This window comes from Triticum dicoccoides, chromosome 3B (genome assembly GCF_002162155.2).
Source record: "Triticum dicoccoides isolate Atlit2015 ecotype Zavitan chromosome 3B, WEW_v2.0, whole genome shotgun sequence".
NCBI classification, from domain to species: Eukaryota; Viridiplantae; Streptophyta; class Magnoliopsida; order Poales; family Poaceae; genus Triticum; species Triticum dicoccoides.
The window spans coordinates 773,807,512-773,819,560 of record NC_041385.1 but is presented as its reverse complement, the minus strand read 5'-3'; the positions used below and the strand labels follow the sequence as shown (position 1 = coordinate 773,819,560).

General features: G+C 46.2%; 1 protein-coding gene across 1 annotated transcript; it reads right to left on the bottom strand.

Annotated features, from left to right (window-relative positions):
• Positions 1-5,408: 5,408 nt before the first annotated feature.
• On the bottom strand, positions 5,409-10,194 carry LOC119278415 (putative disease resistance protein At3g14460). The gene is made up of 3 exons (XM_037559769.1): positions 9,790-10,194; positions 6,011-9,403; positions 5,409-5,801 (listed from the first exon to the last, which is right to left on the bottom strand). The coding sequence occupies exons 1-2, from the start codon at positions 10,108-10,110 to the stop codon at positions 6,104-6,106; spliced, it is 3,621 nt and encodes a 1,206-aa protein (XP_037415666.1). The 5' UTR covers positions 10,111-10,194; the 3' UTR covers positions 5,409-5,801; positions 6,011-6,103.
• Positions 10,195-12,049: the final 1,855 nt, after the last annotated feature.

Sequence of the window (12,049 nt, the reverse complement as noted above, 5' to 3'; positions counted from 1 at the left end):
TTACTTAAAGGCGGTAATGCTAAAGTTGGGCATTAGCCCGCGTTTTACAGAGACGATAATGCGATGTGTTTCATCTGTCACTTTCTCAGTTTTATTTAATGGTGGTAGCCTGCAAGATTTCAGGCCAATGAGGGGAATGAGACAGGGGGATCCCATCTCCCCGTACTTATTATTACTTGCAGCTGAAGGCCTATCATGCCTTCTAAAGGCTCAGGTTGGTGGTATTCGAGGTTTGTCGGTGGCAGAATCAGCTCCTATAGTTAATCATTTGCTCTTTGCAGACGACAACCTTTTGTTTTTTGAAGCTAACAGTGAGAGTGCTATGCGTGTGCGAGACATCTTGAGAAGGTATTGTGATGCGTCGGGGCAACGGGTCAATACAGAAAAATCCTCGATTTATTTCAGGAAGGGTGTACCGGATTCAATGCGTGATGAAATCAAGAATGCTTTGGATGTACACACTGAATCTCTGTCAGAAAAATACTTGGGACTCCCTACGGATGTAGGTAGGAAGAAGGAAGGTAGTTTCAGATACCTGAAGGACAGGATATGGAAACACATTCAAGGGTGGATGGAAAAATGCTTGTCAGCAGGGGGGAAAGAGGTTTTGATCAAGTCAGTAGCACAATCTATTCCGACATATTCAATGTCATGTTTTAAGCTTTGCCGAGGAATAACTGAACACATAAATAGCCTGCTGAGGAAGTTTTGGTGGGGAAGCAAGCAAGGTCAGAGAAAACTGGCATGGGTCTCGTGGAAAACCATGTGTAAACCAAAGAATATGGGAGGGATTGGTTTTCGGGATATCGAGTTATTTAACCTGGCTTTGCTAGCACGTCAAGTTTGGCGCCTGCTTCAAGATCCGGAGTCTCTAAGCGCACGAGTCTTGCGAGCTAGATATTACCCACACGGTAGCATTCTGGAGGCTACCATTGGCGCACATCCATCACAGGTGTGGCGCTCGCTGTTGGAAGGAAAAGAGATCCTGGTTCTGGGTTTGATCAAGAGAACTAGCTCGGGTTTGAATACGCGCATCTGGGAAGACAACTGGCTGCCACAGGACTACAAGCTGAAACCAATATGCTCTATATCTGCTGATCCCCCGCAGCTTGTGTCAGAGCTAATTGACGAAACATCCAGGTCATGGAACACATAGAAGCTAGCTCAGCATTTTATTGCTCTGGATGTGATGGTCATTCAGAGTATACCACTGAGTTTCCGAGTGCAACCCGACTTCTGGGCTTGGCATTATGATAGAAGAGGAGTTTTTACGGTTAAATCAGCCTATAGAATGATCAATGGAATCAAACAGCAGCGAGAGGATTGGCTAGAGCATAGGCCGAGTCATTCGAACACTGAAGCTGATAGCAAGTCCTGGTTGCAACTTTGGAAAGTGAAAATACCTTCAAAGGTTAAGGTTTTTGTTTGGAGACTAGCCCAGATGTCACTACCTACTGGGTCCCTCCGCCATGAGCGCAATTTGGCCACGTCCCCTGAGTGTGGCCTATGTAAGGAGGGATATGACTCTTGGCGCCACTCCCTTTTTGAGTGCAGAATGGCACGATGTGTATGGGCGCTCTATGATGAGGAAATTGTTGAGCATATAATATCAAACATAACTGAGGATGCACGATTATGGCTCTTCTGACTTTTTGAATCAACAAACCAGCAAGATCTTGCTAGGGTTCTAATCACCATGTGGGCCATATGGTGGGCGCGGAGAAGGGCGATCCATGACGATGAATTTCAGAGCCCATTATCTACTATGTGTTTTGTGAACAGGTATCTCGAGGATCTGCAGATAGCCACAAAACGAGAACCAATAAAACATGCAGGTGTAGCAACACCAAGAGGTCGAAGATGGCTACCACCAGGCGAAGATGCGGTAAAGATCAATGTCGACGGAGCCGTTTCCCGCTCAGGAAGGACGGGGGCAAGCGCGGCAATATGCAGGGATAAAAATGGTTGCTACATTGGTTCGTCAGTGATGGTATTTGAAGGCCTAGTGGAGGCAGCAAGTTTGGAAGTTCAAGCATGCAACGAGGCCCTCGCTCTTGCTCAAGATCTCCTACAATCACATGTGATAATAGCTTCAGATTGCTCGCAAGTCGTTTCAGATATAAATGGTTCTGCGCCATCTTCTTCTTATGCTTTTGTACTGGATGAAATTAGAACTAGAACTTTAGATTTTGTTAAAGTTATTTTTCGTTTTGAGAATAGGGAGGCAAATGTTGAGGCACATGCCTTGGCAAAGGCAGCCTCGACACTCCCTGTTGGTCGACATGTGTGGCTAGGGAACTTACCAGACATTATCTGTATTCCGTCTGTTTTGGTTGATGAATAAAGCCTAGTTTCACCTAAAAAAAGGCGTGTTGATTATGTGCCTGCTACAGGCGGCGCGCGTGTACACAAGAGCTGCGGAGCGTACAGATATGCTGCTGAGACGTGAGATTTGTTAAGAACAAAAGGCTACGCATAATAGACTAGGTGCTACCGGTTGAAAACAGCTAATTGACCAAAAGCCTACAGGAGCATATGGTGGAGTTTGGAGATTTCTTTTCTCCACGGTTAAGTGCACGCGGGAAGGGCCTCTATGGTGGAGTTTTAGCTTAATTTCTTTGTACGGAGTCTGTGTACGGGGATGGTGGCGTGAGTCTATGGTGCGTGTGGCAAGAATGGCGGCATGCGTATAAGACTTGGAAGAGTCTGGAGCGTGTCGTGATAAGGATCATGCATACACAGGGCGTCAAGCAATGCACGATGTATGGAGGCGGACACGACGCAGGGTGGAGTATGGTTGCAGTCGGAAAATTTCGGCTGGGTCGGACTGGACTGTCTGACGGATAGACGGGGATGTCGGTCAAAGCAGAAGACGGCGGTGATTTCAGCGACGACGACACAGGCGCGTGATGCTGATAGTGATCGACTTTTAGGGCGTGGAAACACGTGGTGCAGGCTTGAGGGCTTGTGCGGCTTCGACAAGACTATGACGCATGGTTGATTCAAGGTTGTGTACACATGAGAGCTTGAGGTCGACGGGGCGTGGAGGTGGCACGTACAACCACAATGGAGTCATGTTGAAGGTGGAGTTGGAGTCCGGCAGAAGACTTCACTCTGTGCTGATGAAGGGGTTACGGCGTAAGAATTCGGAGAGTCGAAGCCTATTTCAGCGGGATAGCGAGAGACACGTGGATCGGACTGGGTACCGGTGGTCTGATGGAGACATGATACTCGACATCGGTAGGTGATGATCGGTGGTTCTTTGCAGTGGGGGTTGAGGCAGTGGGGGCTAGCTACCCGGGAGACTCGACCAGGACAGCAGAGGCTCGACGCGGTGATAGCGGCGAGGCGTGCGGTAAGCACGGGACACAGCGACATGCCAAGGCACTGGTGGTCAGACATGTGGTCAGACAAATTGTGCAGGGGTATTAAAGCAGTGTTGACGAGTACCGGATTCAAGTTGGTGACTGGGTCTATCGGTGCTAGTTGATGGACAGGAGTTGACCATGGAGAATCTGAGAAAGTGGCGGAAAGTCTGGATTTGTCAAAACAGAGAGAGTACATGGCCGTATATTCTGTTGTGTTCAGTGCACATGGCAAAGTGCGGATGACAAATACAGAAGGAGGCGGAGTGCTATAATTGTGGGACATGTCAGAGACTATCCGGGAAAAGGGTGAGACAACTGTGAATTTGACTCAGGGTGACACAGGGCGACGGTGAAATTCCTTCAAGTTTCAGACAGACGGTCATGAAAGAGTGGTGATGTTGAGTTCATGTAACTCTTATATGTGGCGTCCAATATATGAGTTGTTCATTTTCATGCAGACAGTGGTCGGTGTGTGATGGCGTTGAACGGATTCTCCGGAAGTTGGAAGCAAAAGATAGAGTAATGAGGAACTTAATTTTGCTCGAGTGTTGATTGTGAAGAAGACAAGAAGGGACTACAGTTGCAGGTGGAGTCACATGGAGTCTGGGAGTAGCAGCGGTGCTCATGGCGTATCTCAAATCCAATGTACATGGAGGTTCGACGCACCGACGAATTCAAGGTGGTGGAGAATATTCGCCAAGGTGGAGTTTGTTAGAGCTGTGTCGAATATTATTGTACAAGTAAGGTTACGCAGTTGGACTTGGAGTAGTAATGTGTGTAGACAGGGCAGGAGTTGTGTCCTAATAGGACACTTGTATCCTAAGCCTCTCATATATAGTAGGGGTAGACACACGATGAAACCTATGCCAACATAATAGCACGGGCACGCGGGGGAGCCGGCGTCGTGTGCGGGCGCCGGGGCGGCCAGGGTGCGGTATTGTGACGGTGTCATGGGAGGAGCGTCTGTAGTCATGCCCCGGGGATGTAGTCATATCGGTGAATCTCGTTAACAAATCTCGGTGTCATGCTTGTGTGATTGCTTAGTCCTCAATAGATTGACGGTAACTTCGGATTTATTCTAACACGTTCGTCAGTCCCAGGACCCAAAGACCCCTCCGCTGCCTCCGTCGGTCGTGCGGGTAGGGCCCTGCCTTCCGGCTGTAGTTCCGGCGTCCGCAGTGGCGCAGTTCCGCTGCTCCGATTGTCCAGCTCGTTGTCTGGGCGCTATAAGCCCCAAAACGATCCATCTACTGATCGTAATTTCATCTATATCGTAATTTTATCTACTGATCGTAATTTCATCTGCTGATCTGCAACTGTACAAGGTAATTTCTCCTCTGCTTTTTTTAACAAACCCCAAGTTTCCTTTTTGGCTTCCAATGAATTGATTGCTACTGATTCCTACTTCTTGTAATAGTCACTGATTGCTCCCACTACTGAACAAGACTTGTATTACTTCTGTTGTGCTGATGTGCCGTTGTATACTGCTGTATACTTAGAAGTGTTTTTTGCTGGTGGGTGTAACCGAACAGAGATTAGGTGATCCCTCTAGTGGAATGGTTCCTCGTGGGGATTGGGTGGCGACACCAAAACCCTGCACGGATTAGATCCACTAGTGGATATAATCCCTTGGAACCGAACATAGCCACATAGCTATTGAGATTACTTCAAGATTGAGTGACATACATGATACAACGACTCATTTCAGTCCATAAATAAGACCATGGCATCGACTCATCTGATGTACGTTCTTTCTCGCCAAAATCTCAATTTGTGAGCTAGAAAGGACAACAAGAAGGAGCATCCGCATAACTGAATAAGCTTTGGCTGAAAAACAAGCCTGAAATAATGATGCCTGGACATACTTCCTACTGTTTTTTGTAACAAATAAAATCTACTCCCTCTGATACAGTTTATGATATACAATATGCTACTACCCATGCAAGACATGTATTTTGTTTTCAAAAAGAATGCAAGACATGTATGGATCTCTGCCATAATTAACCGCAGAGATTCAAATATTTCAGTAAGAGCAGAGAAGAGCAGAGGACGAGACGACTTAATCAGGCAAAGGTTGTATTTACAAAAAGTCGCATCTCTTGCTTTACAAGAACATACTACAGAATATCCCAGTCACTGGATTCTTTCATACAGTAACAACGGTTACTTGAAGACTGGGTGATATACACCGACTCATTTCAGTCCATAAAGTTGACACAGCCTAAAAGTTGTGTTGCAGACCAGCATGGTCCAGCCTGAGATTCTTGAATCAAAAGCATGTACTTGGCACGCAAGGTTTGCACGGCGTGTGTACTTGCCTACGAGCAACAACCTCAATCATCTTCATTTGGACAGGAAAGGGCCTTCCCTTCCTGTTGCACAGCTGCAGTAGCCCAAAGCCAATGCAATTCATCTGGACCTGATAACAGATACCTGAAAAAAAGACCCAGACAATCTTTAGATAGATATACAGGTGCTTTTGAGTTTTGACGCGTACAAAGACACCAAATAGATTATACAGATTGATGCAGCTATACATGATTAATAACTCAAGTTGAGATACAAAATGTTTGCAAACTTCTGGACCAAGGTATACTTTTGAAGAATGAGAGAACAAGGTAATGAGAGGAGGGTGTATATACCTAACTAGAACGCATAACCACACGAGGACAGCATACACAAGCAAGGGCACAGGCATCCCACTTGAAGGCAACCTTAGCATTCAGCACACGGGCTCAGTCAACCAATCGAAATGTAATTGCTTCAACCAAATTCCAGTAAGCGCCTCCTCTTGAGAAGGCTCCCTCCAAGTTGGGGCAGTCTCTGATATATAGTTCCTCGAGGGCTGGGAGCTGCTGCAGGAGTCCCTCCGGTAGTGTCTTCACCCTTGGGCACTGCCTCACTTCTAGCTTCTTGAGCACAGTAACTCCATAAATTCCATCTGGAAATGTCGTCAGGGCTTCGCAACCAATCAGAGAGAGTTCTCTCAATTTTTTGACGTTTCCAAGAATTGCTGGCACGGACACCAGCTTGGGACAAAAAGTGATGTGCAATTTTTCAAGAGATGCAGGCAACTTTGGTACCTCCACCAATTTTCCACAATTCATAACTAAGAGATTCTGGAGTCGAGGATGCAGGACATTTTCGTCATCAGATATTGTTGATGGAAGGGAACCAGTTAAGTTGGAACAGTCAAACAAGTGTAGAACTCGAAGACGATTCAAGTTTCTGACCTCTACAGCTGGCCATTGTACTATATTATTACAGCCTATAATCTGCATCACTTCAACAAAACCAAAATGGTTCCATATATTTGATTGTATTTGGGATGGTTTTGATGAGAAAAGAAAGCCACAATTTGTTATACGCAGCTCCTTCATAAATTTGCAAGGTATTCTATTCAGCTCCTCTTCAAAGGGCTCAACATTTTCCATCAAATCTCTAAGTGTCAGTGTCACATTAGAGTCACCAAGCCTCGAGAACTGAAGCTCACTAGACCGCCAACCAACTGTAGGTCCTACTTCAATGGAACCTTTGCACTCAAGGTTAGATTGCACAGACAGATTCATCAGATGGTAAAGGGGAATATCTGTTGCCTTATCCACACGTAGATCTTCAAGCAAAGGGAGCATATTGGGCATGCTTGCTAGCATTGGGCATCTGGAAATTTTTAGCTTCTTGAGCTGAGGGAATGATACAACTGCTACTTGTCCTGCCACTTCCCGGTGCCATCTCTCTAGCTTAGGCATGTCGAAAAGGTCCATGGTTTTCAATTTAGGAAAGAAGGGTGGTGGAGAAATACAGGATTCCCCACTGTCGTTATCATCATTACCAACACATATACTGGTCAAGCTATCCAAACTATCCAAACACAAGTACCAGAGAGAGGGAAGCTGCCATAATGATGGAAGATCCTTGCACTTCATGCAGTTTTTCAGATAAAGTTCACTGATATGTTCTAACTGTGTAGAGTTTTGCATCCATGATGGCAATTTAGCACCCATATACTTAGATAACACTAAAACTTCAAGCCTTTTGTGCGGACGAAGGGCCTCTAATATTCCTTCTGCATTAGTATCCACTTCAACTTCACGCCATGTATATATATTTTCCCCCCAATCGAGTGACAATCTTTTCAAATCATGCTTAGCAGACATATTGCCTTGTTGAGCATTTTCTGCACTATGCACTTTCCTCAGCTTAGTCAAAGAAAGACCACCAACTAGATTCAAATCTTTCAGTTGATCAATTCCACGGCCCACATCACTATCAATGACATAATCCGTCAATGTCTGTAAAGAATTCAGCTGACCAATACCATGTGGCATGCACTCCAAACTATGACACCCATTAAGGAAGATATGCCGAAGGCTGAGCATATATCGTATGCCTTCTGGTAATTTCTCAAGTTTGCGACAACCCGTGAGCTTCAATGTTTGCAAGCTATAAAACATGGTAATGCCTTCAGGCAGTGCAGATATATCAGAATTAGAACAATCTAGATACCGAAGATGCTTCAAGTTTGTCATATGTGTTAAGATTGACGATATCTTCAATGCTCGCAAGGACATGAATTTTGACATGGTCATACTCAGAGACTTGCCCATACCCAGAGAAGTCTTAGTCCACTCCAACTCCCTTCGGACTAATATTGTGCGGGCTCGGGGAGCTAAAATTTTCTTCATGGCTGCAATAGTATTGTTACTCACATAATCAAGTGACAAATGTCGAACCTCATGCTGTAACGAACAGGTGTTTGTGGATCCTTGCATAATTTCTTGACATGATGAAGATTCTTGCAGAATGGAGCAATCATTTCCGCTTACGAAGTTAGCGAGGTCATGCATGAGATCATGCATCTTGCAAGCAGGTCCACGGAAGAACTCATCTTTAAATCTGCCCATAGGATTCTTTTGAATCTTGACATCTTGTAGGAAACATCTCCAAACTAGCACATCAAAAATTTGCTGGCCTCTTAATTCTGATGCAATAAAGTCATTTGCCATCCATAGCTGGATTAACATGTCTTTATCCATTGGGCTATCCTTGGGGAAAATAGAACAAAAGGAAAAGCATATTTTTTCCTCTGATGACAAATGATCATAGCTCAGTCGTAGTGCAGGTACAATCCCAGTAGTTGTGAGAATGTCATCTTTCCATACATCGCTATCCAGAACAGAAAACCACTGATTGTGATTCTTCGAAGGAAGTAAAGCGGCTATGGTCTTGATAGCAAGAGGCAATCCTTTACACTTGTCAACAATGTTCTTTGCGACTGAAATAAATTCCTCTTGCCTTTCTACTTCTCTTCCAGATGTGTTTCTGTCAAAGAACTCCCATGATTGATCATCACTTAGAAGCGATATCTGATGTGGAGGAAGTGTGCCCATGATAGATGCAACTTTGTCGCTGCGGCTTGTCACAATTATAGCACTACCTGAGCCAGCATGTGAGCATAACAATGATCTCATAGCATCCCACTTCTGTCCATCTTCATTCCAAACATCATCCAGCACTAAGAGGTATCTTTTCTTGCCCAACACTTGACCAAGTTCCTTCCGCAGTGCCTCCATCTCGGTCAAATCACACTTATTCAGCGTGGCCACTTGTATTATAGATCGAATTATTTCCATGATAATGAACTTGTCAGAGACACAGACCCATAAGACTAACTCAAAATGATGCACCATTCTGTGGTCATTGAGCACAAGTTGAGCAAGTGTGGTCCTACCAATTCCCCCCATGCCAATTATGGGGAGCACCATGACATTGTCATTACTATTATTGTGGTTGGAGTGGTCGAGCAACATCTTCACCACTTGTTCCTTCTCGTCTTGTCTGCCCACAATCTCTGATTCATTGACTTGAGAGTGTGTTTGCGGATGATCAACGTATGGTGCTTCGGTATGTTGCAGGAAGTGGAAATTGTTCATCTCTACAACCAGTTCATCAATCATCTCTAGGGCATCCTTCATCTTCCTGCTTATTGAAAGGCGGAAAACAACCGGGCTATTGGTGGTGAAGTAGCTCAGCACCTGGATTGAGAACAAATAAAACAGAAATTAAGAGGCCTCCATTCCCATATCGAAACATTAAAGTGAAATTAAAAGGCTCACATTTCCAACCTAACACCTTAAACTGAAATTATACTACAAAGAACGTGTGAACCAAATATTCAAGTGTTTGTTGTTATCTGTAGTGTTAATATTTATTTGGAAATGAATTTGCAGGCAGTAGAGGAATTCGAGCATAGGAATTTTAATTTACATAAGAATTTGCAGGCACTACAGGCAGGGAATTCATTTGCAGGCAGTGATCTGTCTATATACTACAAGGAACTTGCAGGATTAACTGAAAACAGAGCCAGACAGAGTGGGAAAGGCATGTAGGACGAGGCCGAACAGCCAGACAGAGTGGGAACCTTGCGTGCGGTGGCACGGCGGCGGCGGCGTCGTCGGCGGATCTGGGCGGCACGGCGGCGCAGCGCCTCGTAGAGGAAGTCATCGAGGACGTCGTCGGCCTGGTAGGCGGCGGTCTTGAGGTCCACCATCCAGCAGCGGACGGCGGGGTTGGTGCGGCTCTTGGCGTCGGCGTCGAGCAGGATGCACTGGACGGCGGCGAGGTGGCGCTCCAGCTTCCGGCGGGACTTATCCAGCCCCCACGCCCGCAGCAGCTCGGTCACCAGCGCGTCGCCGGCCTTAGCGGCCACGCTGCCAAGCAGCGGCATCAGAAGCGAGCCCATCTGTATCTGGGTCAGTCGCCGCCGGTCTCACTCAGTCAGTCGCCGGCGGGGGGTTGGTGAGTCGGCAGTAGCCCAGCAATAATGGGTGTGTCTCTCTCGGGACGGGCTATAATGAATTCCTTCCAGGTCTGGCCCACGCAGATTAATTGCTCCCAACTGCACGACTGGACCTCACCATGTCCCGCTGTACAGGCATCTTCAATTCGGCCAAGAGGCGTGTGTTACTTTCTGTACTGCTCTCATAAGACTAGTAACTAGTCTATGTTTTTTCTAACTAGTCTATTTTACTATCTCTATAATCTATAGTATTATAGATTAGTACTCCCTCCGTCCAGGTGTATTGGGCATCTTAGCGATTTTAGAATTTCCAAATGAGTAAGGCGCGAATGAATTAAATCAGCCTCGTATCACTCCCGTGCCTCGTTCGCTTCACCCTCATGCACAAGTTTTCAATCTTATGGGCAATAACTCTGGTTGCATGCGTTTTGTGCTGCATGTTGATTGGTAAGGCGAAGGAATTGCAATCAATTAGCTCAGCTTACAAGATATTTAATGCTAATTATATCTAATAATACGGCCAATCCAATCACACCTAGATCATGGTGCAGCTCCTTAGGCGCCCAATACACCTGGACGGAGAGAGTATCATAGATTATCTCATTTATTGCCATGCATGACACATAGTAGCATCACATTTATTATGTTATGGTATCTACCTATGTTACTATAACCATCTCTCTCTTCTTTAATTGCTTACCACATAAGGCTGGTCATAGTGGGGAGTAACTTAGACTAGTAACATGCATATGTTACTAGTCTATGTTACTACCTCTATAGTGTATAGTATCATAGAGTAGTATCATAGATGGTCTCATTTATTGCCATGCATGACACATAGTAGTAGCATCACATTTATTATGTTACGGTATCTATCTATGTTACTATAACCATCTCTCTCTTCTTTAATTACCTGCCACATAAGCATGTTTGCGAGTGCCAAGTACATGTTACTACTTATGTTACCCCCACTATGGCCAGCCTAAGCATGTTTGCGAGTCCCAAATACATGATACTACCTCCGTCCAGGTTTATTGGTCCCCATTGTATTTCATGCCAAATTTTAACCATAGATTAAACTAACAAAATGTTCACACATGTCACCAAACATTATATTTTTGAAAACTATGTTCAAATACGAATCCAATGAGATAATTTTTCTTGACATGCATTAACATTTTGTTAGTTAAATCTTTAGTCAAAATTTGGCACAAACTACAAAGGGGACCTATAAACCAGGACGGAGGTAGTACTACTTATGTTATCCCCACTCCGTTAGCATTTCCAACGCATGTTTTCTTCCAATTTCTTCTATAGTACCCCCCCCTCCGCCGTCACTAGCTAGAGGAGGTCGCCTTGGCGAAGCCCCAGGCGGCTGATGGCGGCGGCGGAGGCTCTCTTCCCTCCCACGCCAGATCAGGTGAGGCGGGTCACCCCCATGGCGCCGGGGCGCTTTTCTCCCCCGATCCGCGTCGCGGCGGCGCGGCTGTTCGTCCTGGGCGACGGTGCAAGGTGACGGCGTGGTGCCGGGAGGGGGCGACGGAGCTGCTAGGCTTCGAGGAAGATCTGGTGGCGTCGGCCATTCAATGGGCCCGCGGGGTCATGGCGGCCTTGGCCGCGGTGGCCGGCGGCTCGGCCTGTCGGCGGCGGCTAGATACCGGGGCGGCGGCCCTGGAAGGTGGTGACGGGTGAAGCTCGGGCTTCCCGCGGTATCATGGCATGGTGCTGTCCCTATCCAAGGCGGATCTGCATCGCGGATCTCGTGGTTTTGCCGCAGATTGGTTTGGACCAGAGACGGTGATGAACGTGCGGGATTACCATCGTGGCGGCTCTCGCGGTTTGTCGAGGTGGGGTGAGAGCCCTCCTCCCAGGCTCCAGTGGT